The sequence below is a fragment of the Trichoplusia ni genome, unplaced genomic scaffold (genome assembly GCF_003590095.1).
Source record: "Trichoplusia ni isolate ovarian cell line Hi5 unplaced genomic scaffold, tn1 tig00004346, whole genome shotgun sequence".
Taxonomy (NCBI): domain Eukaryota; kingdom Metazoa; phylum Arthropoda; class Insecta; order Lepidoptera; family Noctuidae; genus Trichoplusia; species Trichoplusia ni.
Window position 1 is genome coordinate 12,501 of NW_020800564.1, and position 25,747 is coordinate 38,247.

The window sequence follows — 25,747 nt, forward strand, 5'->3', positions numbered from 1 at the left end:
GATCTCTGACTTTCATCCTAATCAAATTCACTGGCCGGCTTAGCTGTTTAGAATTTGAGGGCTTCATATGCTGAACTGAATAGATTTAAACGTATATGATATTATTTGACTACGTTGTCTTCTATTTATGGATCCCCGATATAGATTACTGTTTAATTTACAAAAACGACATTTTTATTTATTTCGTTTAATAATATGTTCGCAGTAAATAATGAAAAGACATTACAAAATATGACGTATAAGGGTTCTGATTATGCGCACATAAAACCCCTGCCAGTGGTTTACATTCGTAAGCATTAATGGAGTAACTATATCTAAAATCCCACGTTTTGAAATGTCCTCCATTTATTTTTTTATCAAAATCGGTCAAGTCGTTTAATAGTAGTAAATTGCATTGCCATCGAGTTTTAAGCTACGCTGAAATTTCAGCCTGCTAGCTTATCGGGAAGTTCTTCAAAATTGAGTTGCAAAAATCCAACCGGAACGACAAACAAACTAAAGAGTGACTATATATAAACGTGGGAAAATATGTCGAAAGATACCTCATCAAAAAGCGCGTCATTTATAAAAATAAACCTTACTACTTAGCTTCGGATTAGATAAAAAAAACTTCAGAATTTAAATAAAATTGCATGTGGTTTTATGACTGATAAAATAATAATTTATTAACGTCTACATTCAAATAATTTATTAATTTAAAGTAGGATTTTAAATATCTCACTAAAAATAAATTTTGCAATAGATAAGTTTCCATCAAAGATTACCTTTCGATAGATATTTTGAAATATTCCTTTAATAAAATTTCTTTGAAGTTCGGCTCAGAATGTTCAGAATTTAATAAAATATTTCACATTTTTAATATTGCTAGAACCGAATTTACCAGACTATTAAATTCCTTGATAATTTGTACAAAAATTTGCTGACTAATTAATGTTTATTAATCGTTGACTTTTAATAGGTACGCTTTCGTGTAATTATTTGTAAAGGTATAATTTGAAGATGAGAGATTTATGAGAGAATACTTGAAACCTTAGCAACCTGATTTCATCGACATTAGCTCAGTAACATGTGTTATAAACACAATTTTAAGTGCAGGGCCGAAAACGCAGCCATGAGGCATACCGGTATCCTTTGCATAGCGGGTTCTTTACACAAGTAATTTCTACATGCATTAACACTGACATACTCCCGCGAATGTATAAACAATGTATTACAGTTTTAAGAATTCACGTTACTTATAACTTTCCACTACATATGATCCTTATATTAAACGTTGAAACCTGTAATAATCTCTTGTATACTTATCTGAAAGCCTTTGTAAGGACATTAAAGGAAAATCTTATAGCGCACAGGTTGATACTCTTCATTTGTTTCAGCACTCACTAGAAATAGACAAAGCCAATTATAATTGTATAGGTACTGTAGTATGTGTACGTGTGTATATGTGTGTAGAAGGATTGCATTGGTTCCCAAGCCCATTGCAACTGTAGCATAGAGTTCTCTCATTGTTATTACTGCGTGTGGGCTCACCCGGAAATGAACACGATTACAATCTTGATTACATATGCACATATACATCAAGTGTGCTACTAAATTAACCAGGTAATTATGAGCAGGTTTTGGTGTCTGTTGCCAGATTGTATCCTGCTGTACGGAAGCTTGGTTTGTTAGCTTTTGCTAATCATTTCTTATTTCAGAGTTTCGTACCCAAAATGTAAAAGTGGAACCCTATTGCCGAAGCTTCGCTGTTTGTTCGTCCGTCCGTCTGTCGTCAAGCTGTATCTCATGATAGCTTAAAGCTTGAAAATTTTACAGTATTATGATGTATTTGTGTTGTCGCTACAACACCAAGTACCGAAAATTAATATCGTGGCTTAGCAAAGTTACGTAAAATAGTAAAAAAAGTCAAAACTTTGATGAAGGACTAACTCTTGATGAAAATATGTTTTTCCTTTAGAATATTTTTACGAAACCTTCAGTGTCGTAAGTGGAACTCGAACTAGAAAAATAACTAAAGCAACATAAAAATAACCAATAGATACGACGAATGATAGCTTAGGTACTAAAAACAATAGATATTAAGGATCACCCAAAACAATATTTAAAAAAATATATGATGTATTAGGTTTTCTTTAAAAGATACAACAAATGCAACAACTTTCAGATATACGTCACTGCTTTACAACCTAATCAGCACGAGACTTAACGAACGCCGCGGGCGAATGAAAACTGACGTTTCAGTATCCGGCCATGTGACCAGATAACACTTGTTGGTGATAATGAAGACAAAATGTACACGTGCATGTACTTCTGCAACAAATATTATATTGTTTATAGGTAATACGTGATTGAAGACAACATAGTATAGAGTAGTAAAGTGTAAATTAAGTAGGTACCTTTTATTTTGAATACTAGGTACTTCATAAATTCACAATGTCCTAAGAACCTCTCGGTAATTATATTATTGGTGTAAGTTGTCGTGGTGACTTGTATGCACGAGGTGTAGGTTTGATATCAACAAAGGCAAAGTATCAATGTGGATTTCTCAAAGTTATATGTACTTTTGCAATTATTTTAAGACTCCACTGCCAAACGATGAAGGAAGACTTCCAAACATTCGAATAATCTCAAATCTCCATGAGGTAGCGTGGTGATCAATGCTCAAACCTTCCCCATAAAAGGACGACAGGCAGGCCTGTGTCCAGCAGTGGTATATATACTATTATTATAATTAGGTATTCGTTGAGTAGGTAACAAAAAAAAAACAATTGAACATTATAATCCTTTAAAATATTCCGGTGTAAGTATTCCGACAATTTATCGGGAAGTTGTGCGAAACTTTTGGGCTCCGCATATTTCCCCTTCACTTCGAATTATTAAAATAATTCCGTTGGATTATAGAAAATAGAATGTTCATTGTTCTCAAGTTTATGTGGTCTGTTAGATGTTTGGCTTTGTTTACAAATGCCTCTCATTCTTTGTGTATATTTTGAATTGTGGTTTTGAGGTTGTATGCAGAGGTAGAATATAATCGAATAAATAGATGAGAAATGAGAACTTCGACAGGTCTATAGCTTTACTTCAACGACTCTAAATGTGGGTTAAAAGCCACATCAGTATAATTACTCCATTTAACAAGAAAAATGCGACTGAAAACAATTATATTTTTAACTTTGACTGCAGTGTTTTATTAAAGTTAGGAAACAAAAGGAAACAGGCATGAAACAAGTAGAAACTTTGTAATGGATCTATATTCTTTTGTTTTACAACTGCACTTCTCTAAGTACGGTCATCCAATAAATATAGTGTATGAAAAAGAAATGAAAACTGAGTACATATGTTCTTGGAAATAAAATCCTTCAGTTTATTGTCATGAGTTCAGGAGTTTGTCCATTTTATTCACTTCCTGTTTATCTTAACTTTATTTATATGGAACATATTTTGAACGTTTTATGATATGAAGGCGAAGTTGCTTGTAGAGGATTATTACTGATATTACTTCTAAAAAAAATATTATTCTGTTCAAGGAGGTCTCTGAATTCATTGTCTTTTTAAGGATAAAGATGGAATGACGATTGGAAAATGGAGTGAAAACTGAGTTTTAGCTAAATATTGAAATCGGTGTAAATGGATGAGGAGGGCCTAGGTCTAACTACGGGAACTGCAATAATGAAGGTGTGGACTAAATATGAAGTGACGAAGTGAAGTGCCGTCAATCTTTACTTTCTTCAGGTAATTTTACCAGCCTTATGATACAAATAATTGATGTATAATGCATTTATGATGACTAGCACAGTTTTCTATTTAGGACTAAGTAGAAAAATTTGCTCTTCGTTAAAGACTTATAATATCATCCAGATTTAAATCAGATGTACGTAAGTCACACATAACATATGAAGATGCTAATATTTACCTTAAATAGAAAGAAAACCCACCAAAAATATTTAAACTATTATGAACAAAAAATGTCTTTGTCCTAAGAGTTTATAGTTCCAGACGATGTATTTAATTTGTTGCTATTCGTTTCAGTAAGCTTATGTTCGCCAGGTGTAAACTAAAATGTTTTGGATTTAACTAGAACACATTAGCCGTTTGGGTATAATTTCCAGTGCAGTGCAGTTTTCACGTGACGCCCATAATTCATTTTTTACTTCGCCCCTTTTTATCGTCAACTGGAGAATAACTTTTGCTGCATAATGTTATTTGTATGTTAGAGTTCTGAAGTTATTTCGTGTAAATTATTGTTTGTTGAACGTAGCAGTTTGTTTTAGTTTAGCTAACTGTAATTGCTGTTAAATTTAAAGTTTTTTATAACCTGCCTTGATGAATGGGTAAAATTAAATATGGAAGTGACCTGCAATTCTTCAATTCTGAATGGACAAATGAGAAACTGAAATGTTAGTTTAATGAACGCAATAATTGATATTAAATTAGGTATTTATTTTACCTCTTATTTTTGAGCCATATTTATTCCTCTGCCCCAAGTAAGGCTATAACGAAATTTACTATCATATTCCATCACAATTTACAATGATCCAAAAATACATTACTCACAAATGGATCTAAAGCGCCGTGTCTACTACAAACAATATCACCACTCCCATCACCCCTTACTGGCTTCCCACAGACACGGAGAAGCACTCATCCAAAAATCGTGAAACCACACACCCTCGAATGAATGGGACCGCGCTATCTATACCCGATGAGGACCGAAGACATAATTAGTGGCGGCACTCGACGTAATTCAATTGTTGCTCAAGGACCCACACACGGCATAAACTCGGCTAATTCTGTTTACACGTGCGGTTAAATATTTGGGGGACAAGCTGCGAGTGGAACGAGGAAATATGGAGCTTTATTATTCGTGAAAAGGTGTTGTTTTTTGATAATTTATAAGAAGATTTAAAGACGGCGCATTACAAAAAATTGCTCGATTTTGAAAATTACTAACTTGCTTTCAAAAACATTAATGTGTGGATCTGTAATTTTGTTACTTCCAAGTTAGTAAAATGCTACATAGTCTACGTGGTCGTGACAAATGAGAATTAAATTATATTTTTCTTTTAAACAAACGGCTCCCGATCTACAGTATGTAATCCATGTATGCGGCTTCACAAACATTCAAGTCACGTGCACAAAGACACCCAGACTTTGCACAAGCATGCGGTGGATTTGACGTGCTGTTCTCAACCACTCGGGTATCCTTGCAGTCAAAGTCTTTTCGCTTATAGCTTGTACCAAAACGAAAGTCGTTCAGAGAAGAGACGAAGTTTGTACGTTTTGGCAGCTGCCGACCGTTTTAAAGGACATACACTTGACCGACATTTATGTTATGCACCGTATTTATACTAAAAAATGTGGTCGCTATCCTTTGCCTTAGGTCTGCCGTTTGAAAACTGAATTATTTCACCACATTGCCTAGCATTTTTTTAATAACACTACTCCTGGCTCAAGGAATTTAATCATTGTCACAAGGGGGTTGCACAAACATTCAAGACACATGCGAAAAGACACCAAGGCTCTGGGCAAGGGTTCGGAAGTGTTCAACATTTGTTTTGTAAACTTGCTGTTCCCGCGACATCGTCCGCGTGGCCGTCATCGTCACGTTTTCGTGACAAAAAAACGAAAAAGGTATTTTCAATAGGTACCTGTATGGACGTTCTGTCGGTCATGATACCATCATCGATATACCACAAAGTCCTGTTTGAAAGGGACCGAAAAGCATAATTTTGCGTATAGTGAGGGTTAAGGCATCAAGGTATGCACGGTTTTTGTTTTAAGAAGAAGCCTTAGTTTCCTTGTGTAAACATAGCCTATAGCCGCTACTCACTAATGCCCAGGTGGATCTCCGAAGACTTAGTTATGAGAGTTAGACAACTTGTCGTGACAGTTTGCGTCAAGTCAGACATGTTACTCGGCATCACAACTATTAAGTGACTGACTACTCGCGTTAGACGTAACTTGTTGGGACCTGTTTTTGTGAGATTATGAAGGACTAGGTGAACCGAGGGACATGAAGTTCCTGGTTTCTCGAGGCTCTTTGTTCTGTTGTTCAAGCTGTTTTTGTATTGATATAGAACTTTAGTCAACTTTTTCACCTATCTTTTATTAGTGTCGCTAAATTCGTGTGTATATTTTTATAGAAAATCTTCTTTTGTTCAGGACACAGCAGTATATGGCCAAACGTTTTGGTGAGAGAATAGTCGATGAGGTTAAAACGTGTGAAACATTTAGCAGCGCAGTAAAATCTATCGTCTGCTAACCTTCAAATATTTAATAATGAATTGATAATTGCTATGATGCTTGAGAGAAGGAAGGGATCTCCTACCGCCTGGTTGATGCAACTCAAAGCAGTTCGTGCATGATACAGACTCTGATACAGACTTAAATCATTGGATATCGGATGCTTGCGTGATCTGGGATCAGTTCAGGAAAACTCAATTAACATGTGACCTTTTACGAACACAGAGGCCCTCCCTTAATATCTTTAAGATACACAACACACACTGAAATTAAGTGGCTGTACATATTGCCATGTTAGAAACCTTAGATACCGTAATTCACTGTATTTTGTGAGAAATTGAACAACTGTATTCTACGCCTTTCTGTCTTTAAAATATGGATGTACTAGCTGTTGCCCGCGACTTTGTCTGCGTGATTCTCAAGATGTGAAAAACTATGAAGTTTAATAATAACGATCATAGCAAAAATGTAATGCAATATTGAAAATAAAACACTTTTTTTATATTATAAGCTTGCTTTTTTATTTCTAAATTATAAGGAATCTTGAGCGGCCAAAAACTATTAAATGTTTGAATCAAACACATTTCATCGTTTACGATACTATTCTGGTGTCAAATATTTCGCAGCTGTTTTAATGACTTTCTCTTATTTAATCCCAAAAGAGGGGTTTATAACTTTGACATATGTATCTGCCTGCCTGTCTGTCTGTGACATCATAGCTTCCGAACGAATTGAACTATTCTAATTTAAATCTGAATTATGTGCGAGTGTTCGTTTAGACATCTTTGGGTGAATTTCAACAGGTCCAAAAAAATCTTCATTTCCGTGGATTTTTTATTCTTCAACTTTAGAACAATAAAAAATAGTGTTTTCTCAAGTTTTCAATCAGATATGCAGTTTTGCTTAATATCTAGCAGATAGCTTAAAAAACTAACGAGATATACAAGATTGAAAATTCCGTGCCACGGCGATGAAACATGCATGCACGGCAATGAAACAGGCGTCCATGGCAATGAAATGTTATTATAGTGTACAAGAATATTTAAATGATAAAGTTAATCATTGAAACAAAAATAAATACTATTAATTTATACGCAATAATAATAGAATATAATGTGTAAAAATCCAGTCACACATGATATTATTTTAATAATATAACTATAAATAGATACATTCCTGTCTAGTGGCGAAACAAACATAAGTCACGGAAATGAAACACGTGGCCACGGCAATGAAAGGAAACTGTTTTACAAGGCACGGCGATGATATTTTTTTCATTCCCGTGTATTTTTTTCATTGCCATAGCAAATTTTGTCCACGGAAACCACGGAAATGAGAGCACGGCGATGAAAATCAAGAGGTATAATTCAATTTACTAAAAAACTGGTAATAATTCACAGTAATGAACACTTTACAAATAAGCTAAATATAAATGGCATTGTATTGAATGCTCAATCGAGATTAAAAACTTATTGAAATAGAAGTTAGACCTATCCACGGCGATGAAAGAAAAAATGTCCAGTACCAAAAAAATTGAATACTTTTAATTATAGCTCGAAAACGCAGGCACGTACACACGTCGTTCCTTGTCTAGCCTTTCGACGTTACTTATATGCAACGTTTAACGCAAAACGGGAGCGACGCAAAACGTTAGAATATGCAATATTCTCAAATATGTTTAGGACATGGCGATGAAAGGTAGTTCTGGGACAAATGGTTTTTTATTAACCATACGTTGTATTGTGTAAATATTTGAATAAATGTATTCCGAGTCAATACTCTAACTATTCACGAACCAAATAGAACTAAGTTTTAATATAAATAACGATACATTTTTGATCAATGATGACTTTAATACATCAAGGTGGAGTCGTGGACAAACACGGCGATGAAAGATTATGTGGTTTAACTTTTTTTTTTGGAAAACCTATTAATTATATTAATAAAATATTTAGTGCTACAGATAGATTTTTATGTCATCTACCTAAAAAAAAATGTTAGAACATTATAACAATGCTTTTTAGTACCGATTTCATCGATGCCACGCAATTTTTTGGGTCCGGGAAATTCACCCCTTTGACAAATCGAGCCGTTTAAAAATGGGAGGGGGGGAGTGCAAGTAGGAAAAATAACAGAAGGTATAACTCAGTCTTAGCACTTCTGCTAAAAATGTTTTACTTTCGAAATTTTCCATTTACTAATTGGGTGGGTTATGATTTTCGAGCACGTCTGTCCTTGGGCCGGCCTACACCTGAAATTGCTAGACGGATTATGACAGTGATTATGAGGTATCATAATACTATCATCGTACTGTAACCAAAGAGGTAACCAGAACCATATTACTGAGGCCCCGGTGTCCGTTTGTCTGTCTGTCACCTGGCTGTTTCTCAGGAACAGTGATAGCCAGACAGTTGTTATTTTCACACACGGTGTTTTTTGACGATATAAAGAAGATGTCAAATTATTTTTGTGGACGGAGCTGGTGAAGTGAGAGTCGGGCTCGGTAACTGTAGATTTTACATAGTGTCATAAGATATAAGATTTGGCAAAATTGCACCCAGATAAACGGTTTCCTGAAACACGTTATGTTTGATTGTCCTCTTAATATTAAAACTGATCCTCCTCACAAACATTTGGAATATTTCCAAAATAAAAAAGTTGGTAAACGTATCTTGGCCCTTTGGTGTTTTGATCATGATTTGCCTTTAAATTGCTGATAAATAAATAGCGTGATAATAAAAAAAAACTATCAGACACCCCTTTTTTTTAAATTGACAATGACAAAAATCTAAAGTATAGGATATGTGTAATTTGTGATGTTACAACAAAGCAAAATATGAACATAAAAGTGACTTCATGTGCATGAGTTCTATTTACTGTACCAATTTACAAAGAAAAATTACGTATTTTATTCGTTAACATACCTGACGATCATTGAAGTAAAATACCTATCGTCATCCCTACTGCATAAATGGAACTTAAATAAGACTACATGAGGTTGTTATGAGGTTACGCTGTCGATACCGACAGCCAAAATGAATTTTGAAGACATTGTATGACGGATGTAAGTGCTGATAGCTACACGCTATTATCAGCCTTATTGGGGAAATTTCCAAAAATATGTTCCTAATCCTCGTCGGCTTAGGGATCTCAGAGACTTATTCAGTCTCGTTCCTTCCCCTGTTTTTACCAGGCTACGAAAGAAGAAAATTTTAAATATGTAGAGAATACAATAAATTGTTAAAGGAATTTTGGAAGGACCACGTGTGCGGTCTCTATAATGGCGGATGTAGACCGATCAAATCGTTAAAATATTGAAAAATCCCAGGTATCAGTAGACATTATTCTATCAATAGATACATAATGTCTATTCATTGATAGCTTTGGTCTTATAGATCTTTCACATTGCATACCTATTATGCAGTTTTTATGCAAGTTTTCTGGGCTTTTTTATCCGAAATACTTTTGGCCTATGTAATGTTGCAAACTTAAGAAAAAAAAATTGTTGCTAGTTGTTGCAGATGAGCCAAGGTAATAAATAATTAACTGTGTCGTTCAGTATTTTTTTGTTATGCATAATTATAGATGAGATCAATGTGAACTACATGCAACTTTGGGTTGAGTGTCACTACGAATGTTCATATTACGGCATTCCACATTTGAACTTGAGTAATTTTAGTACATCAATAAAAATAAAAAGAATTTAAGTTCCTTTCTTTCAAGAATGTACTGATTACGGTAACAATTGCATAAAAAAAACGTATTAGTTTATGTTTCTTTTATTTTACTTGCGAAATAGTCGCGGTAGGCCTATATCAGACTTGAAAGAGAATAAAATGACTAATTTTGTGGAAAATGATTTACTTTCGAAAAATCCTATTATTGCTCTGCCAAAAGTCTTAAGATAAATAGCGTGATATTTTTTGTGTAAATTAATGACCGTGCTGCCTACTACTCAATGGGGTGAAAATACACCTCATAATTGTATTACACGATGTTACGGGTGAGTCCAAAAATTTAAAACTTTACTGCTCATGCCCCCTGCATAGTAGCGTTATGGTTTTTGTATATTTGTTGTATCATGTGTACGATAAGGTTCATGCAAAATTTGAACGAAATATATTCAGTAGTTTATGAGATAATTTGATATTTGTGTATAGATATAAAAGGCACCTGCTCACCCCCTGTAACGAAAAGCGAGATAATAAGTAAAAAGTATGTTGACCGGACCTCTTGTTGATATTCTCTGAAAATATGAATCAAATCTATCCAGTACTTTCCGAGATCTTTCCGGACATACATACAGACAAACAGACAAACAGACAAACAGACAAAAATTCTAATAATCATATTTTCGGCATCAGAATCGTTCGTAGACCACCCTGCAATTATTATTTTTTTTAAATATTCAATGTACAGTTTTCACTTTTCTACAATTTTATTATATGTATAGATGTTTTAAGTTTATAAAACAAGTTCTCTGTTTCCTTTTGATTCTAAGAAAAACTGTGGAAATGGAATGTTGAGTTTGGAATAATATGAGTTTGTTCATATGGTTTAATGGTTGATGAACAATTTAAATACACAGTGACTGTGTTTTGACCTTCACTACCAGCCGTAGGTAAAAAACCACAAATACACTGCACTGATAGCCGACTAATCAAGGTAACTACGCCAAACTCACTGATCACCACGTGTCGTGGGTTTGATCCCCGCTTACAACAAGCATTTTTTGTCTTTGTGCATGTGACTTGGATGTTTGTGAAACACCCGTAACACGAGGATTAAATTCCATAGTACGGGAGTCATAAAAAAAACTTGTAGAAATTTCACTGAACCACGAGTTCCAAATGGACTCCTTACTGATCCACCGACCTATTTTTTGTTCGTATGTTGTAACAAGAAAACGTCAAGTACACTATGACGGGCTATTAAATAAATCGTCATCCTATACCCGTTTATAACAAAATGGTTGTGCGCGAGACTTGGCGAATGTCGTTGACAGACAAACAAAGTTCCATTACTACGCACTTATGTCGCGAGCCGTGCGTGTGATAGGAGGAGAGCGGGGTGTAAGGAAACTGGCTATATCTGACTACTGGACAAAAAGGAGTGTAATGTTTAGGGTAGGTTACATTTTGAACCGTTTTTGCTGAATGCACTAACAGATTTTGTGACATTTACTTGAATTGAGGTATTATTACTATCCTATATACATAGCATAATATATAATTGTTCATGATTTGTATTTGTGTCTTCTGTTTCAGGTATTTTATATACTATGTCCCTATGTCCCTATGACTTGTATATCATACTAAGTAATTTCAATTATTAATATTATAGGGTAGATCATTTTTAATTTAATATGGTTTTACTAATGTTTCAGCCCTTTTACCAAAAAGTTTTATAGCATATCCAACAACGTTGTGTAAGTAAGACGACACATAACCGTCCTGCTTCCACAACGAGACAATTTCGTTCAATTGTATCTATATCAGGTAGCAATGATACGCATCACAGACCAATTGGTTATTTAAAATTTAAGTATTGCAGGTGTTTTATTTCTACAGCATATAATTATTGATTTCCCTACGAACTGAAAATACTAAATTTTCAGTCACATACACCACGACATAAAAACTATTCATCAAAGAGAATGAAATCAGTTTCTTTATTTTCGCTATCCACCAAGCTACAGGAGTACTTTATGAAACGTTTCATAAAGAAATAATTTCGAAGAATCCAATAGCATTCCTACCCTTTCCCGGAATCTCTCGTTACTTGATCCTGCAAAACCCTTTGAATCACCTTTGTTTATGCTCTCGACATGAAAGCCTTTCATGATACGCTTAGGATTTGAATACTGGATTTTATCTCTACTTTTATCACAATCAAAGATATATTTCGTTTAAAAATACGCTTTGGGAGTCATTTTTGTGGGACGTTCGCGGTTTTGTATTCATGTGTTTTTATGAGTGGGTTGGATCTCAGTGCTTTATTTTTGACTGAGTGCTGTATTGTGTGTGAAAGTATTTTTGAAGTGCGTAGGATTGTAGGTCCAATTGGTTACCCGTATTTTGTAATCTATATTTACAATAATTCCCAATTAATTGCTAAGTCAAGTATCAGGTAGAATAAATAACACCGAGAGAAGATTTCTGGTTGTTAATATTCAATCCGTCTCTGTATAGGAAGCTGCCTTTGCCTAACAATCGGTAACTTATCGCCTGATTTTATTATTATTTTAATGAGGTCTCTTTGTTTTGCGTCAGTAGTCGTTCACACTGTGTCGTATACCTTATCTAATCGAACACACGTGACTTTTTAGGGTTGTGTATCCAAAAGGGTTAAGTGGAAAACTTTTACTAAGGTTACACTTTCTGTCCGTTCGTCCTTGACAACGCTGTATCTCAGGAACCGTAAAATCTGTCTGGTCAAAATTTGCTGCGGACTTGGAGTGATCAATGACCAATTTTTGTATTGCTTATTGATTTTTCCTCAAGGTTTTGACTCGCGACCTTGAGGGTTCCGTGCAAAGAGGCTGAAGAAAAATTACACCTTGCATCTAACCTTTTTTATTCCCATCCAGTTCCCAAATTCCTAAATTACGTTGGTAAAAATATCACTTGTGTCGCCTGTCGCTTCTCTCGGTACCGGAGAAGGCGCACTTAAAAGGGATAAGAAATTTCAATGCTTTGCTTTAAGCGAGCGAGATTGTTTGCGACTACGCTACCGTTTGCATTATTAAGAATGCCTACAGACGTTCCCGTTTCGCACCGAATTCTAGAACCAATCTGAGAGAATTTCTGTAAATACTTCAGCTGAATGGTAGATAGGGTTAAATAAGGTGCTGTATTTGTTCTTGGTGTTGATTATTTAAGGGTAAACTGACATGTTTTAAATTAATTTTATTTCTGTTATGGAAGAGAGGCGCCGTTAAACCACAACTGAAAAATGAACTCTTTGACTATTTATGATTAATTACTTAACTAAACGTCTCGTTGTTGAGAAAAATGGAGTATGCTGTATAAATATGAATGTCTGATTTGTTCAAGGCATTGGTTTGTCTTGGCTTTGAATACCATTTAAAAGAGTATGGATAATTTTTCACCTTCACGGATTTAAATTTAGTAGGCACCTTGTTTACTGAGTAACATACTACCTCAGAATATAGAGAAGCCACAAAGATTAGATTTTAAAACACTACACATGTGCGTTTGGTATTTTAATTTAGGATAAACTAAAAAAACAGTCGAAACAGGTGACAGCAGTTTTTTTCGCGTAGATCGACCTAATTATCGATTAGAATAATTTGAAAAAAAAATGGCTGGTAGTTCAAAAGTAACCCGGTGTACTAACATGAATTCACTTGCACTTTGTAAGTCATTATTATTGTTTGCGTTATACAACTTTCGTAACTGATTGTACCACATTTCTTGATTTTCTTCGCAACTATCAACCCTAATGGAATAAGTACTACCAAAAACAATTGAATATAAACATAAACAATTTATTTTCACAGTTTTGTTGATGGAATTCGACACGATACAAATTTGTCATGCTTGGGGAATGCCTTTAGGCGTCTGCTGAAATAATAAACATACGGAACATGTATCATTTAACAGACGTAAGGGTTTCGTCACACATTTTGAGATAACGATTATTTTCAGTTTTGATGTATTTGAACTCCCGTAGGGCGTACAATGACATTGTACAATACAAGGACATTGTATACCTGGACATACAATGTCCAGGGTTAATAGGGTAAACTTTCCTAAATCGTACTTTTTCCTAAAACGTACCCCATCGAGTTCTCGTTTCGTGAAACTGCAGTGGCGACGCAAGTGCTAGAAAATGAAACTACTAGTTGGCATTGTTCCGTGATCCGAGCAACGACTCCATGCTGCCGCTCCTTTTAAAATTATTCAAAAAGTAAGTAATTCTGCTGTTTTCAAGTAATATTTTTGGTTCATTCATAAGGTTTTCAATTTTCTTCACGCTGGGTTATGTAACTTCGAAGCATCTTTTTTGATTCTATACATAATTGCGTTTTAAATTACTGTACATTTATGTTTAAGCCTGACAGCCATTTTGTTACGCGCCAAATTTGAAATCCTTAGTTAACTTGTGCCTAATTCGTACTCATCACTTTGTTCTATTTCGTACCGGTACAAATTAGGAATAATTGTTTCTTTTTTTTGTTTAAGATCGACATGGCTAAGCGACGATACAAAACTTGGTCAAGTGACGATATGGAAAAAGCCCTCAGTGCTTATAAAGATGGAAGTTTAAAATTTAATGAAACTTGTCGTGTATTTAATATTCCAAAACCGACATTTCGGCGTCATTTAAAAGGATTGAATATGCACGAAGGAATTGGACGTCCGAAATATTTAACAAAAGCAATGGAAGACGAACTAGTTAACCATATATTGGAATTAGAATCCAGATTTTTTGGCGTTACCATACGTGATTTACGCCACTTAGCATACCAATTAGCGGAAAAATATGGTTTGCCTCACAAATTTAATCCGGAAACTAAACTAGCTGGGAGGAAATGGTACTATAAATTTTTAAAAACCCATCCTCAAATATCTTTAAGGACTCCAGAACCGACATGCATGGCTCGCTGCAAAGGCTTTAACAAAAAAACCGTTATGGAGTTTTTTGATAAATACGAAGCTCTTCTTGATGAAGGAAAATTTACGGCCCAGCAAATTTACAACGTGGACGAGACTGGCTTGAGTACAGTGCATAAGCCTCAAAAAGTTCTAGCTCTTAAGGGTAAACATCAAGTTGGTGCCGTTACTAGTGGTGATCGGGGCTTGAACACAACATGTATCTGCTGTATGAACGCTGCCGGAGAATTCATTCCACCTATGCTAATATTCAAACGTAAAAGAATGACGGACGATCTTAAAAGAGGAGGACCACCAAATACAGTATACACTTGTTCTGAGAGTGGCTGGATAACTTCTGAGTTATTCGTCGATTGGTTAAAGCATTTCATAAAGTCTGTAAAGCTGCAGATATCCAAAGAAAAACAGGTTCTTCTCATTTTAGATGGGCATTCCACGCATACTAAAAACTTGGATGCCATTAACCTTGCACGAGACTATGGTATTGTAATGCTGTCCTTGCCACCGCACACCACACATAAACTTCAACCATTAGACCGGTCATTTTTTAAGCCACTGAAGCAAAATTTCAATGCTGCTTGTTCATCATGGATGAGAAATCACCCAGACTCCGTAATTAAGCAGGCAAACATTTTAAAAAATTTAGGGATTTCTTATCCTCGAGCTGTCTGTATGGAGACAGCCATACACGGATTTGAATCTTGTGGGTTATGGCCTTGCAATCGATTGAAGATCAGAGATGACGAATATGTTATACTGGAAGATAATTATGAAGAGCTACTAGATGTAGGGCCATCAGTTAGCTCCCATTCGACTGTGGCAGCGGAATCTGTAATTGAAGTACAGAATCAGCCAGCGGCATTGCCATCTGATATTACACCAACGAAGACCCCTGCAGCATTTACCTCAGATAGAGAGGAGATTTCAAAGTTAGGTTCTCCGTCAGCGTCATCTATTAGAAGTTTAACTAATACTCTGCAAAATCACGAACTTGAAGAAAATATTATCGTAGACATGCAACCCAACAACAGCGAGAGTCCGAAATCAAACGCAATTCGAGCAACCATACAAAGCCTTTCTCCATTGATTAGTCTACATAAGCCAAAAAGGGTAGTAAAAAATAAAACAACATCTCAAGTACTTACAGAAAGTCCTTATAAAAAAGAATTAGAAAATAAGTTAATAGATTCAAAAAATAAAAAACCTAACGAGTCAAAAAAGAAGGCTGTATGTAAAAATTTAAGAGGACAAGAAGTCGTCAAGAGGAAGAAATCCGAAGAAAGAAAGGTTACGAAGAAAGCAAAAAAAGAAAAGGAGAACGAAGAACAAAGCTGGTATTGTTTCTTCTGTAAAGAGAATAAAAAAGAAGACATGATACAGTGCACAGAGTGTGAAACCTGGATTCACGAACTTTGTGCCGGAGTTGACAAAAATGCACGTAATTTTATTTGTGATGATTGCAAAGAATTAGAAACAACAATAAGATATGCTATGCATACTTAAAATGTTAAATTTATATTAGAAATTATACCACAGATCTCGACAAACTAATCAGATTAGTTAAGCAATATAGTTACTATTACTTATGTATGTCAATTACTGTGATTATGAGACTGATATTAATCATAGGATCTTAAGTTTGTTATAGAGATATACGGGTACGATTAAGGAATATACAAGTACGTTTTAGGAAGATTTAAGCCTAAATCGTACCTTTTCCACTTTTTTTTTATTTAATTTTTTCTAAGAAGTTATCTAAGTTTGAGTTCCATTTGTTATTTTTGTTGATTACTTAATAAATAAAGATTCTTGAAACACCAATTGAATGTTCATTTCTTATTTATATTTCCAAATAAGTAGCATATTCTCTTAGGGGGTACGAATAAGGCAAGTTTCCTAACAATTTTATGAAAGCAATCATGTTTTTTTCTGTCTCAATGATTCAGTCTTGAAGGTTTTTGTGCTTTTGTGGCGTTAAGAATCTTCTGTAAAAAGCATTTTGATTAAGAGAACAGATTAAAACAATCACTCAACTGGTGGTTGTTTTTTGTCGTTTCATACCCATAAAAAGGGAACCCTATTCCTAGGACTCCGCTGTCTGTCCGTCTGTGAGTCAACAGGCTATATTGTTTAGTTCCGTACAATTAGGCCGTAGAAAAATAATTGTCCTAAAAGAAATAGTTATAACGACTACAGCACATTACTGAAAATTTCAATTGTCTCTCATGGTTCATAAGATACAGCCTAGTGCACTGACTTTCGTGGTTTCACAACTTACTTTCACATAACCGTTTAATACGAGTGTTGATATTCTGTTAGATTACAATTAATAATAATTCGTTTTGTCTGTCTGAAGCCTAATAATATTGTATAGAAGTACTTTCCTAATTGAATTACTATTTGTATGACTGATAGCCCAATATGTTTACTTCTTGTCAATTAAGTTTATTAGGTTCAGAGAGATATCAAGAATATGAGAAAAATAATGTATTACTTTTAATTCTGTTGATGTTCGTTCGTGTACTGAATTCTGATATAATTTCTATAAGCCCTGGATTTTAATAATCTCGGAGAAGAGTATCTTAACTACTACTTGGCTACGTCTTGGGAAGAGTATACTAATATACTTTGTTTTCTATAATAACCTTTTTTATAGTTCCGTAGCTCAAGGGTGAATAGTACACTATTAGGTACTAACGCAACGCAGTCTGTTCGTCTATCACCAAGTATTTCAAGAACCTTGATAGCTCGAAGTAAAATACATAAAAAGCTCGTATTTCCGCTATAACAAAAAAATGTGATGGTATTCTTATACCATTCAGGGTATGGGAATACCATCCGTGGTTTAACTCGAGTTTTTAAGCAAATAGATCAAAATTTTAGGCAAAGTTTTTAGTAAGTTTGATAGGTGACCAATTTGCTTTACAACTTTTTTCTGGTTTGTGCAAAAATGCAAAACTATAATGACATGGGGCTGATCTGATACTGGAAGGTGGCCATAGGAGGTCCTCAGCAAAGCAACACAACCTCAACAAATTTACTTCGAAAGAAAAAGAGTAAGATTATTTTTAACTCAATTCAATTATATAATATTAATTTTTTGAACTTCCTTTAGAAATCTTCATTTATTATACGTTTTAATTGCGATTAGCTGTATCATTATCGAGTGCAGCAATGTACTGGCCATGTTTGTCGCTATGCAATTTGTAAAGGCAATTAGGTAATAAAAAAGAAATAAAATGATCGTTCGATTTTCAAATCCTTCAATACACAACTTAAGACATTTAGATAGTGTTGTACTTAAACAGACATGTGATACGAGTACGTTATTTTATTGAAAACACGTGAAAATATCGTAATAAAAATAATAAATTTTATTTTATAACTTCTTTACTACTTGCATATTAATCATACCTAATTTGAATATCATTTTTATTTTATTTTGGAAAACAAACAATTGTATTATACATCGAGATGGTATAAAGCATAGATAAATGTACAATTCATGGCGTTTTCGAGATATCTTTGGCAAAACACATACAATAACAATTGTACAGTAGATTTCAAACAATGTTTAAACAAAATATTTGTTCCGGATAACATATTGCCAGTATGTAAAACGTTTTTTGTATTTTCAGAAAATCTTCATTTTCTTTGTTATATATTTTTTGCGCATTTTTCGACAGCGTTTATGTCAATAAAATGTACGGATATCCTTATTTACATTTTGTTTTTTCTTCAGTCAATGATTGCATTTTCTGTTCCTGTCTCCTGTTTGGCCTTTTCTGTTATTCCATTCGTACTATAATCATGTACACGATTGTTTTAAGAGTAACTTATGGATTTTGTCTTCTTCCCCACAACAATAACATTTTAGTATCACGAAACTAGCTATATTAACGTTTCGAAAGAGCCTGAATAATCCCTACTTGATTATCAACGACTGCACGGATAGAAGAGTGGTTGAGGTCACCACTACAAACCCATTGTGTGCGACGTGTCGCGGGTTCGATCCCCGCGTAGGACAAGCATTTGTATGATCCAAATTTGCTTGTTCTGAGTCCTGGTGTCTTCGTGTAGGTAAGTGATTTGTTTGTTTGTAAAACCCCCCCGAGACACAAGGATTAAATTCCTTACTGCGGGAGCCATTTAAGAAAAACCTAGCCTTTCCCCAACTCCGTTGGCGTCAGTCACCAGTCTAACAAGATGCAGCTAAGTAAGTGTTTTACAAGGAGCGACTGCCTATCTGACCTCCGGGATCTATAACTGTGCAGTTGTAGCTTAGCCACGAGCTCAAAAAAGAAATAAATGTAATGTTTATTGAAGAAAATGGAGGTCTTCTGATGTTATATCATCAGAATATATTTCTTTGGTATAGCAATTATGTAAACACCCTGAATTTGAGAATTTCCCCAAACTGACAAAACGAAATTTTAGGTGAAACCATTAAGTAAATGAAAAAAACTTTATTTAAGGTAGTTACCTATTTATTGTTATAATTTATTAGTTTCCTGTGTCGATATACCTAGTTAATGTGTATCTACCATTTTACGACAGAGACGACCTCCGTGGTCGAGTGGCGTACGCACCGGTTTCAAGGTGTCGCTAGCTCTGAGGTCCCGGGTTCGATCCCCGGTCGGGTCAATGTAAAAATTCACATTTCTACATTGTCTCGGGTCTGGGTGTATGTGGTACCTTTGTTGTATCTGAATTCCATAACACAAGTGCTTTAGCAACTTACTTTGGGTTCAGAACAATGTATGTGATGTTGTCCGCATTTATAATTGCAAGGTTTCATTACGCCTCAATTTACCAGACAGTATTTTATTTGTATTTTTTTTTTAATATATACTGTATGTAATATACAGTACGTATAAAAAGCCTTATTACTTTAAGAGGTGATGGTACTACAAACAATCAAAAATATTTTTCTTTATATAATTTCAGTCGCTTTGTTTTCATTTTACAACCGGGTAATTTAATGCAGTAGTAGTAAGGAATAAAGTTCTTTAAGTCTTTCCATTATCATTTATTACTGAGGTTTATTGTTCATATTATCTTTTGTTTGTATTTAAATGAAAAAATAACTTGTTTAAAGTGCTTTTTTAGGAAAACAAATTCGTTATTTTTGTAATACGCTCTTACAAAAAAAAGTGAGTCGAGCGAACGAAGGTTTTTATGAAGAATAGTAAGATATTTACTATTGTTAGTAATGATAAACAAAAATACATAATCTATGATAATTTAAACTGTCTACCTCTCACGATTCTTAAGATACAACCTGGTGGCAGACGGTCAGACAGAAAGCGTTGACTCAATAATTGGGTTCCGTTGTTACACTTTGGTTAGGAAACTCTTTAAAACACATTTGAATACAATATTATGAGCATTCATTTCTGATGATAAGATATTAAAAAAAATAGCTTATTCGGACCCGTTTTCAAAATTCGAAAAAAAACTCATTTACACTCAGATAGAGCTGTTTGTAGATAATTTAAAATGTAATAGCCTAATTTAGTTTATATGTGCTATGTGCAGAGCAATATAAAGTTTATGACATGGAGTTATAAGATTTGAATGCACGTAGCACCTGTAGTGACAAACCGATAAAGTCTCTAATCAATCCTTATCATTTTTTTGTAAAAAGCAAAGTTGCTTCTATTTAAGTATCAACAGTTTAACCACACAATAATAGTAATAGTTTTTAATCAACATTGAAAAAGTCACGTTCATTCAAGTTTAAAATAAAACGGTCCACGACAAGGCGATAAAATAATCGTAAAAGCAAGTCACCTCTATCCTCGTCTAAAAATAGTAGTGCAATTGTCTTACAGCCGTCGCAAAAATATCACGACAATTTTGTCGCCTCCGCTCCCGTATGAGGCGGATGTGCGATTACAGTCGGGCTGTGAATGGTAGTCGTTATTGACAATCGTGTAACAATGCGTTTGTTCGTTCTCCGATCCGTACCTTGCCCTACAAATTGAGATTTACATTCATTATGAGACTTAGTCGCGTCGCGTCGCTGTGAAAAGGACGCCTTATTTGTGTATTTTACGTTTTGAAGTGTTTTTGTGTTGAATAAAATGTTCATTTAAATTGAAATCGAAATAAAATAGTGTCGTGTATCAGTTAATAATAGAAAGCCATTATGAAATTGAAAAAATAATAATAACTTTTCAAAACAAAGATTTAATAAGAAAATTATTTTTTATTTTTATAATTAAATTTGTTAAATAAAAGATCATCATGACGTCAGAGGAAAAAGTGGCGAGGACTCATTTGGACGATGTGTTGAAACAGTTTGGTATGTTTGGGCGGTACCATTCTAAACTAATATTGCTCATCGGCTTGGCCTATGCATCGAATGCTGCCTTTTGCGCTAATTACATTTTTGCGGCCGAACATGTTGAATATAGGTAAGTACTGAACTTTATCATATATTTATATTAGCTATTGTGATGGCTCTTTTCTTTGTTTATTTATGTATGTACCGATTGTAATATTGGGTGACCCAATTATCGTATTATCGGAATTTAATAACAATAATAGTGCTGGTTTTTAACTATAAAATGTAATAGTTTCAATTTAAAAGTGAATAGGTATTTTTATAAATTAACATTAGCCAATCTCAATTAGTTACATAATTTGGATTTTCTTTTGTTTTCACCGCGTGCTATAGTCATCAATGGAATTGTTAATTAAATGTTAATTACTGTTAACGCAATCAAGCAAATTAATGCATTATGTGGTTAGCACTAACTATTTTCTATAATAACGTAGTTGTTATCTTTAGAACAAGTTACTATTTTCACGTGTATTCACTAAAATTATTATTTATGTATTATCTATAATGTAGTTGTTACTTCCGTACCAACCGAATTACTATTTAAATCATATACATAAACGTTTTTTTCAAATAGCAATAAATTATATATTTATTACAATTACGTTGTTCCGGCCATATTTTATTAAACTGGTTCAAGTGGGGGGGTCGGACTAGCAGGTGAGGGTTCCCAACAAATAGTCTATAGAAAATGAAAAAGAAGATCCCTAAGAAATAACCTTTGCTTACTTTTTTTATTTTCTGTCATAATTTTTCAGTTATCATGTAATATATTTAGTAATTAGTGTGACATAGTTTCGTACATTTTGTCATTTCAGGTGTAAAGATGAAACGTTTGCTATCAACAAGTGCGGGTCTATCAACGGTACGAGGTGCACTGAGTGGGTGTATGAGAAAGAAGACAGTTTTATGCAGAAGTTAGTATATAATTTACTTGTACTCCTACAATATCATACTCCTTTGTTATCGTAATTTTAAAAGTAGACAATCATACAATCCTCAAAACTCAGTTTTAAAATAAGACGTCACTAAAACAAAAGTAAATTAATAAATATACCACGGAAGCGATGGACCAGAGAGTTTACCATCACGTCTTAAAGTAATGTTCTTGTGGTTGTGAAAGCGTGACAGCACAATACATGGCGTAGAGCGGCATCTCTCTTCCACAACTTTGTAAGGTGGAAGTCGACTTGAAATCTTTATGGACATCCCCTCCCTCGGGGGACGAAATGGGTAGTGTCTTGTCTTCTACTGACTAAACCTGAACCGCCGTGCTACGTCATCCGCGTGTTTGTGCCGGTGTACTGAAATGCGTTGCAACTCTTCATACACCGACCGCGGGCTTCCACCCGCCAGTAGTGTGGGTCGGTGGGTCACTTTCTTCCACATCTGCATTAATTTTACCTGGCGGAAAACCTTTTATATGTATCTTAAAGCATTCATCGGCAAATAAAAATACAATTTTAAGTTAAAACGCTTGCGAAGGTCATTGACGAGGCCATGACATTCTACTGTCACTGCCACTACTGTCTAGTGCCTGGTATGATGTGGTAATACTTTTGTGTTGCTTTTAAGTATGCAGTTATCTTGAGGTCAACTACCTGTCTCGTTTATGACAGGTAGTATTTTTTCTTAAAGATATTCTTATATCGGACCTGGTAGATGTCACCTGTTATTATTGCTTTGGCCGGTAAATCCTCATGGACTCCTCGGAGGAGAAAGGGGGTAGTGTCAGACTCTTACTGACTACTATAATGATTCATCATACCGACGGCGCGGCGGCGGGGCATCCTCGGAGAGAAATGGCTGACTTATTCCTTTCGCTTTTCGGAAGCTGACGTGTAAAGTGCGTCGGCCTCTCCGTCTCACTATCGCCACAACCGCAGCACAGCACACAACTTTAGCTTTAACCACGCACTACACTATGATAGCGGTGTCTCTCCCGTCAGTACTAGGACTTCTAAGAAAGAAAACTGTTCAGACAACACACAGAGGATCATTTCATGCAGTCACGTCTTAACTTTGAGTTCACTAATATTAAATAACACAAATACATCAAGATAAACACTAATTAATTCATAACATTTTCATTCATGTCCAATTAAAGTATTCATTACCATCTTTATGACCTAAGCCAAGAAATTAATTGTCTATTGTGTTCAGTTTGATTTAGCGTGTCAAGACTGGAAGAGGACTCTAGTGGGGACCATTCGCAGCGTTGCTTACATGTTTGGCCTACTTTTTGTGGGTCCTCTATCTGACAGGTACCTTTACATTTCACACTTGACATTATTACCTCTAGTGGTCTAGTGGCTAGTATCATAATTTCTATACTGAAGTTCATGCGTTCCATTCCCGCTCGCGGCTAATGTTTGTGGGATAAGTACAATAGTTTCCTCTGTGTTTAGGTGTAATTGGAACATGCACTCACAATACAACCCTGGTGTGACTAGATGGAGTTGTGTGAAACTTGTGGAAAATTCCAATGTGATAGGTACTCACAAAATACAACAATACTTGTATACTTACTAAACTATATCAAAGACACCATTGTTTAAATTACAAATAATGTCTGAGACATTGTAAACAACTTCTTTCTATACGCTACACGTCCGTGACTTTGGCAGTCTTATCATTACATGTGAACATGTTTGGTATCTTGTAATTGTTTGTCGCTATGTGACAATGCTACCATTCATTGTAACCGAAATAAAAAAAATAAGTGATAAAACCATGAGACGATATTCTAGACAATGTCATATCGCATTGGTCTAGTCACTGATTGGAAACTTCAAATAGCTCAGCACTAGCGCTAGAAGGAAGTTTATCTACATCTAACTACAAAATTATATCTTAAACTTTTTAAGGGCTGAGGCTTATAAGTTCTTATCATCCACAGGATAGGCAGAAAAAAGGCTATAGTACTAACAGGCATGACTGGAGGTGTACTTGGCATTGCCAAGAGTTTCGCGCCTAACTACGCATGGTACATGGTATTGGAGTTCCTGGAGTCTGCCTTCGGAGATTCTTGTTCACCAGTCTATATATTAAGTGAGTTCTAAATTGGGTGACTAAATGTAAAAATGTATCGAAATGACATGACCAAGACCCGTTATTCGTCAAAAAAGAATGTCCATTCCATACATTTGAGAAACTCAATCAACCTTCCTAGAGTGACTCGTTTACAGTGTGATGTCAATGGCATAATAACAATTTATTAAGCACAAACATTTTTTACCACCTTTGAGAAAAGCAAATTCAAAAGTCCTTCTGTTTCAGATGTCGAAATTGTAACAACAAAGAAACGCGTACCGTTTTACGTGATCTGTGGTATAGGATATGCTATAGGAGGCGTTATACAAGCTTTGATAGCCTGGCAGGTTCAGGACTGGAGGAACTTCCTAAGAGTGCTATATGCACCAGCTCTACTTTTCTTCCTCTACTTGTACCTTTTAGATGAAAGCCCCAGGTGGCTGCTAACGAAGGGCAGGAAGAATGAAGCAGCGGCTATCATTAGAAAGATGGCGAAGACAAACAAGATTAAAGTTGACGAGAAGACGCTTGATGGTTTGGTTCGTGATACAGATGGAGACAACGACTTAGGCTTCAAAAGCGTATTAAAGAGTACCTTTACATCAATAACTCTGTTCAGAAGATTCATAGTATGTGTTATTTGGTGGATAACTTCAACCTTCGTCAACTACGGCTTGACGATAGCATCGGTAACTCTTCAAGGGAACAGATATTTGAATTTTGCTATAGTATCCGTGGTAGACCTTCCTGGATACTTCATGGTGATGTATATTCTGATGAACTACAGGAGAAAGATTCCGTTGATAATAACGTTCTTGATTGGTGGCGTGTTTTGTGTGGGACAACCTTTTTTGCCGTTACGTAAGTATTTTCTCTTGTAATCTTAACTATCTCTTAGTTATATATCTATCTCACAGAATAAAGTTTCACTGGCAGTGATATCGAATATCTATAAATCAGTTTGAAGTTCTAAGTTTATTCTCCTCTCGAACAAGCTAGGTTAGCAGTTGTTGAAGCAAGTCTTGCCTCATCATCATGTAGACATGTCATGCTTTTACAAAGTCAACGAAATTGTTGTAATAGAACGAATTAAACTTAGCTCAGAATCAGGGGGCTGATTCGCAGCAGCTGTCAGTGTCAGTTGTCACCTCAATCAGGTGTCAGTTTAAGGACCTATTCTCAAAAATCATTTTTTTTCCAGATCTAGCATGGTTATCAATAACAATGTTCATGATCGGCAAGTTGATGGCGTCCATGTTCTTTATGATGACGTACATGTACACGTCAGAGCTGTTCCCCACGTACACGAGGAACTCCATGCACGCGCTGTGCTCGTCTTTAGGCAGGATCGGGTCCATAGCCGCGCCGCAGATGCCTTTATTGGTAAGCTAGATAAAATAAAGCTAATTTAGATTTAATTGAAATCAATTGCCCCCGAATTAAGAAACAGTAGGATATCATTTTAGATGTTCCAACCTTAGCTAGT

The 25,747-nt window shown here is 35.1% G+C and overlaps 1 protein-coding gene and 1 pseudogene across 1 annotated transcript; one reads left to right on the forward strand and one right to left on the reverse strand.

The window, feature by feature from the left end:
- Positions 1–232, reverse strand: part of LOC113508280 — a 3,653-nt pseudogene extending 3,421 nt beyond the window's left edge.
- Positions 233–22,711: 22,479 nt separating this feature from the next.
- LOC113508277 (solute carrier family 22 member 3-like) lies at positions 22,712–25,678 on the forward strand. Its single transcript, XM_026891225.1, has 4 exons — positions 22,712–23,492; positions 24,128–24,279; positions 24,508–25,122; positions 25,463–25,678. Exons 1-4 carry the CDS (start codon positions 23,455–23,457, stop codon positions 25,651–25,653), a joined length of 996 nt encoding a protein of 331 aa, XP_026747026.1. The 5' UTR covers positions 22,712–23,454; the 3' UTR covers positions 25,654–25,678.
- The last annotated feature ends 69 nt before the right edge of the window (positions 25,679–25,747 follow it).

Coding starts and splice junctions, on each gene's coding strand:
- LOC113508277 (XM_026891225.1), top strand. CDS start 23,455: ATGTTTGGCCTACTTTTTGTGGGTCCTCTATCTGACAG. Junction 24,280..24,507: donor TTCACCAGTCTATATATTAA/GTGAGTTCTAAA, acceptor CTTCTGTTTCAG/ATGTCGAAATTGTAACAACA. Junction 25,123..25,462: donor ACAACCTTTTTTGCCGTTAC/GTAAGTATTTTC, acceptor TTTTTTTTCCAG/ATCTAGCATGGTTATCAATA.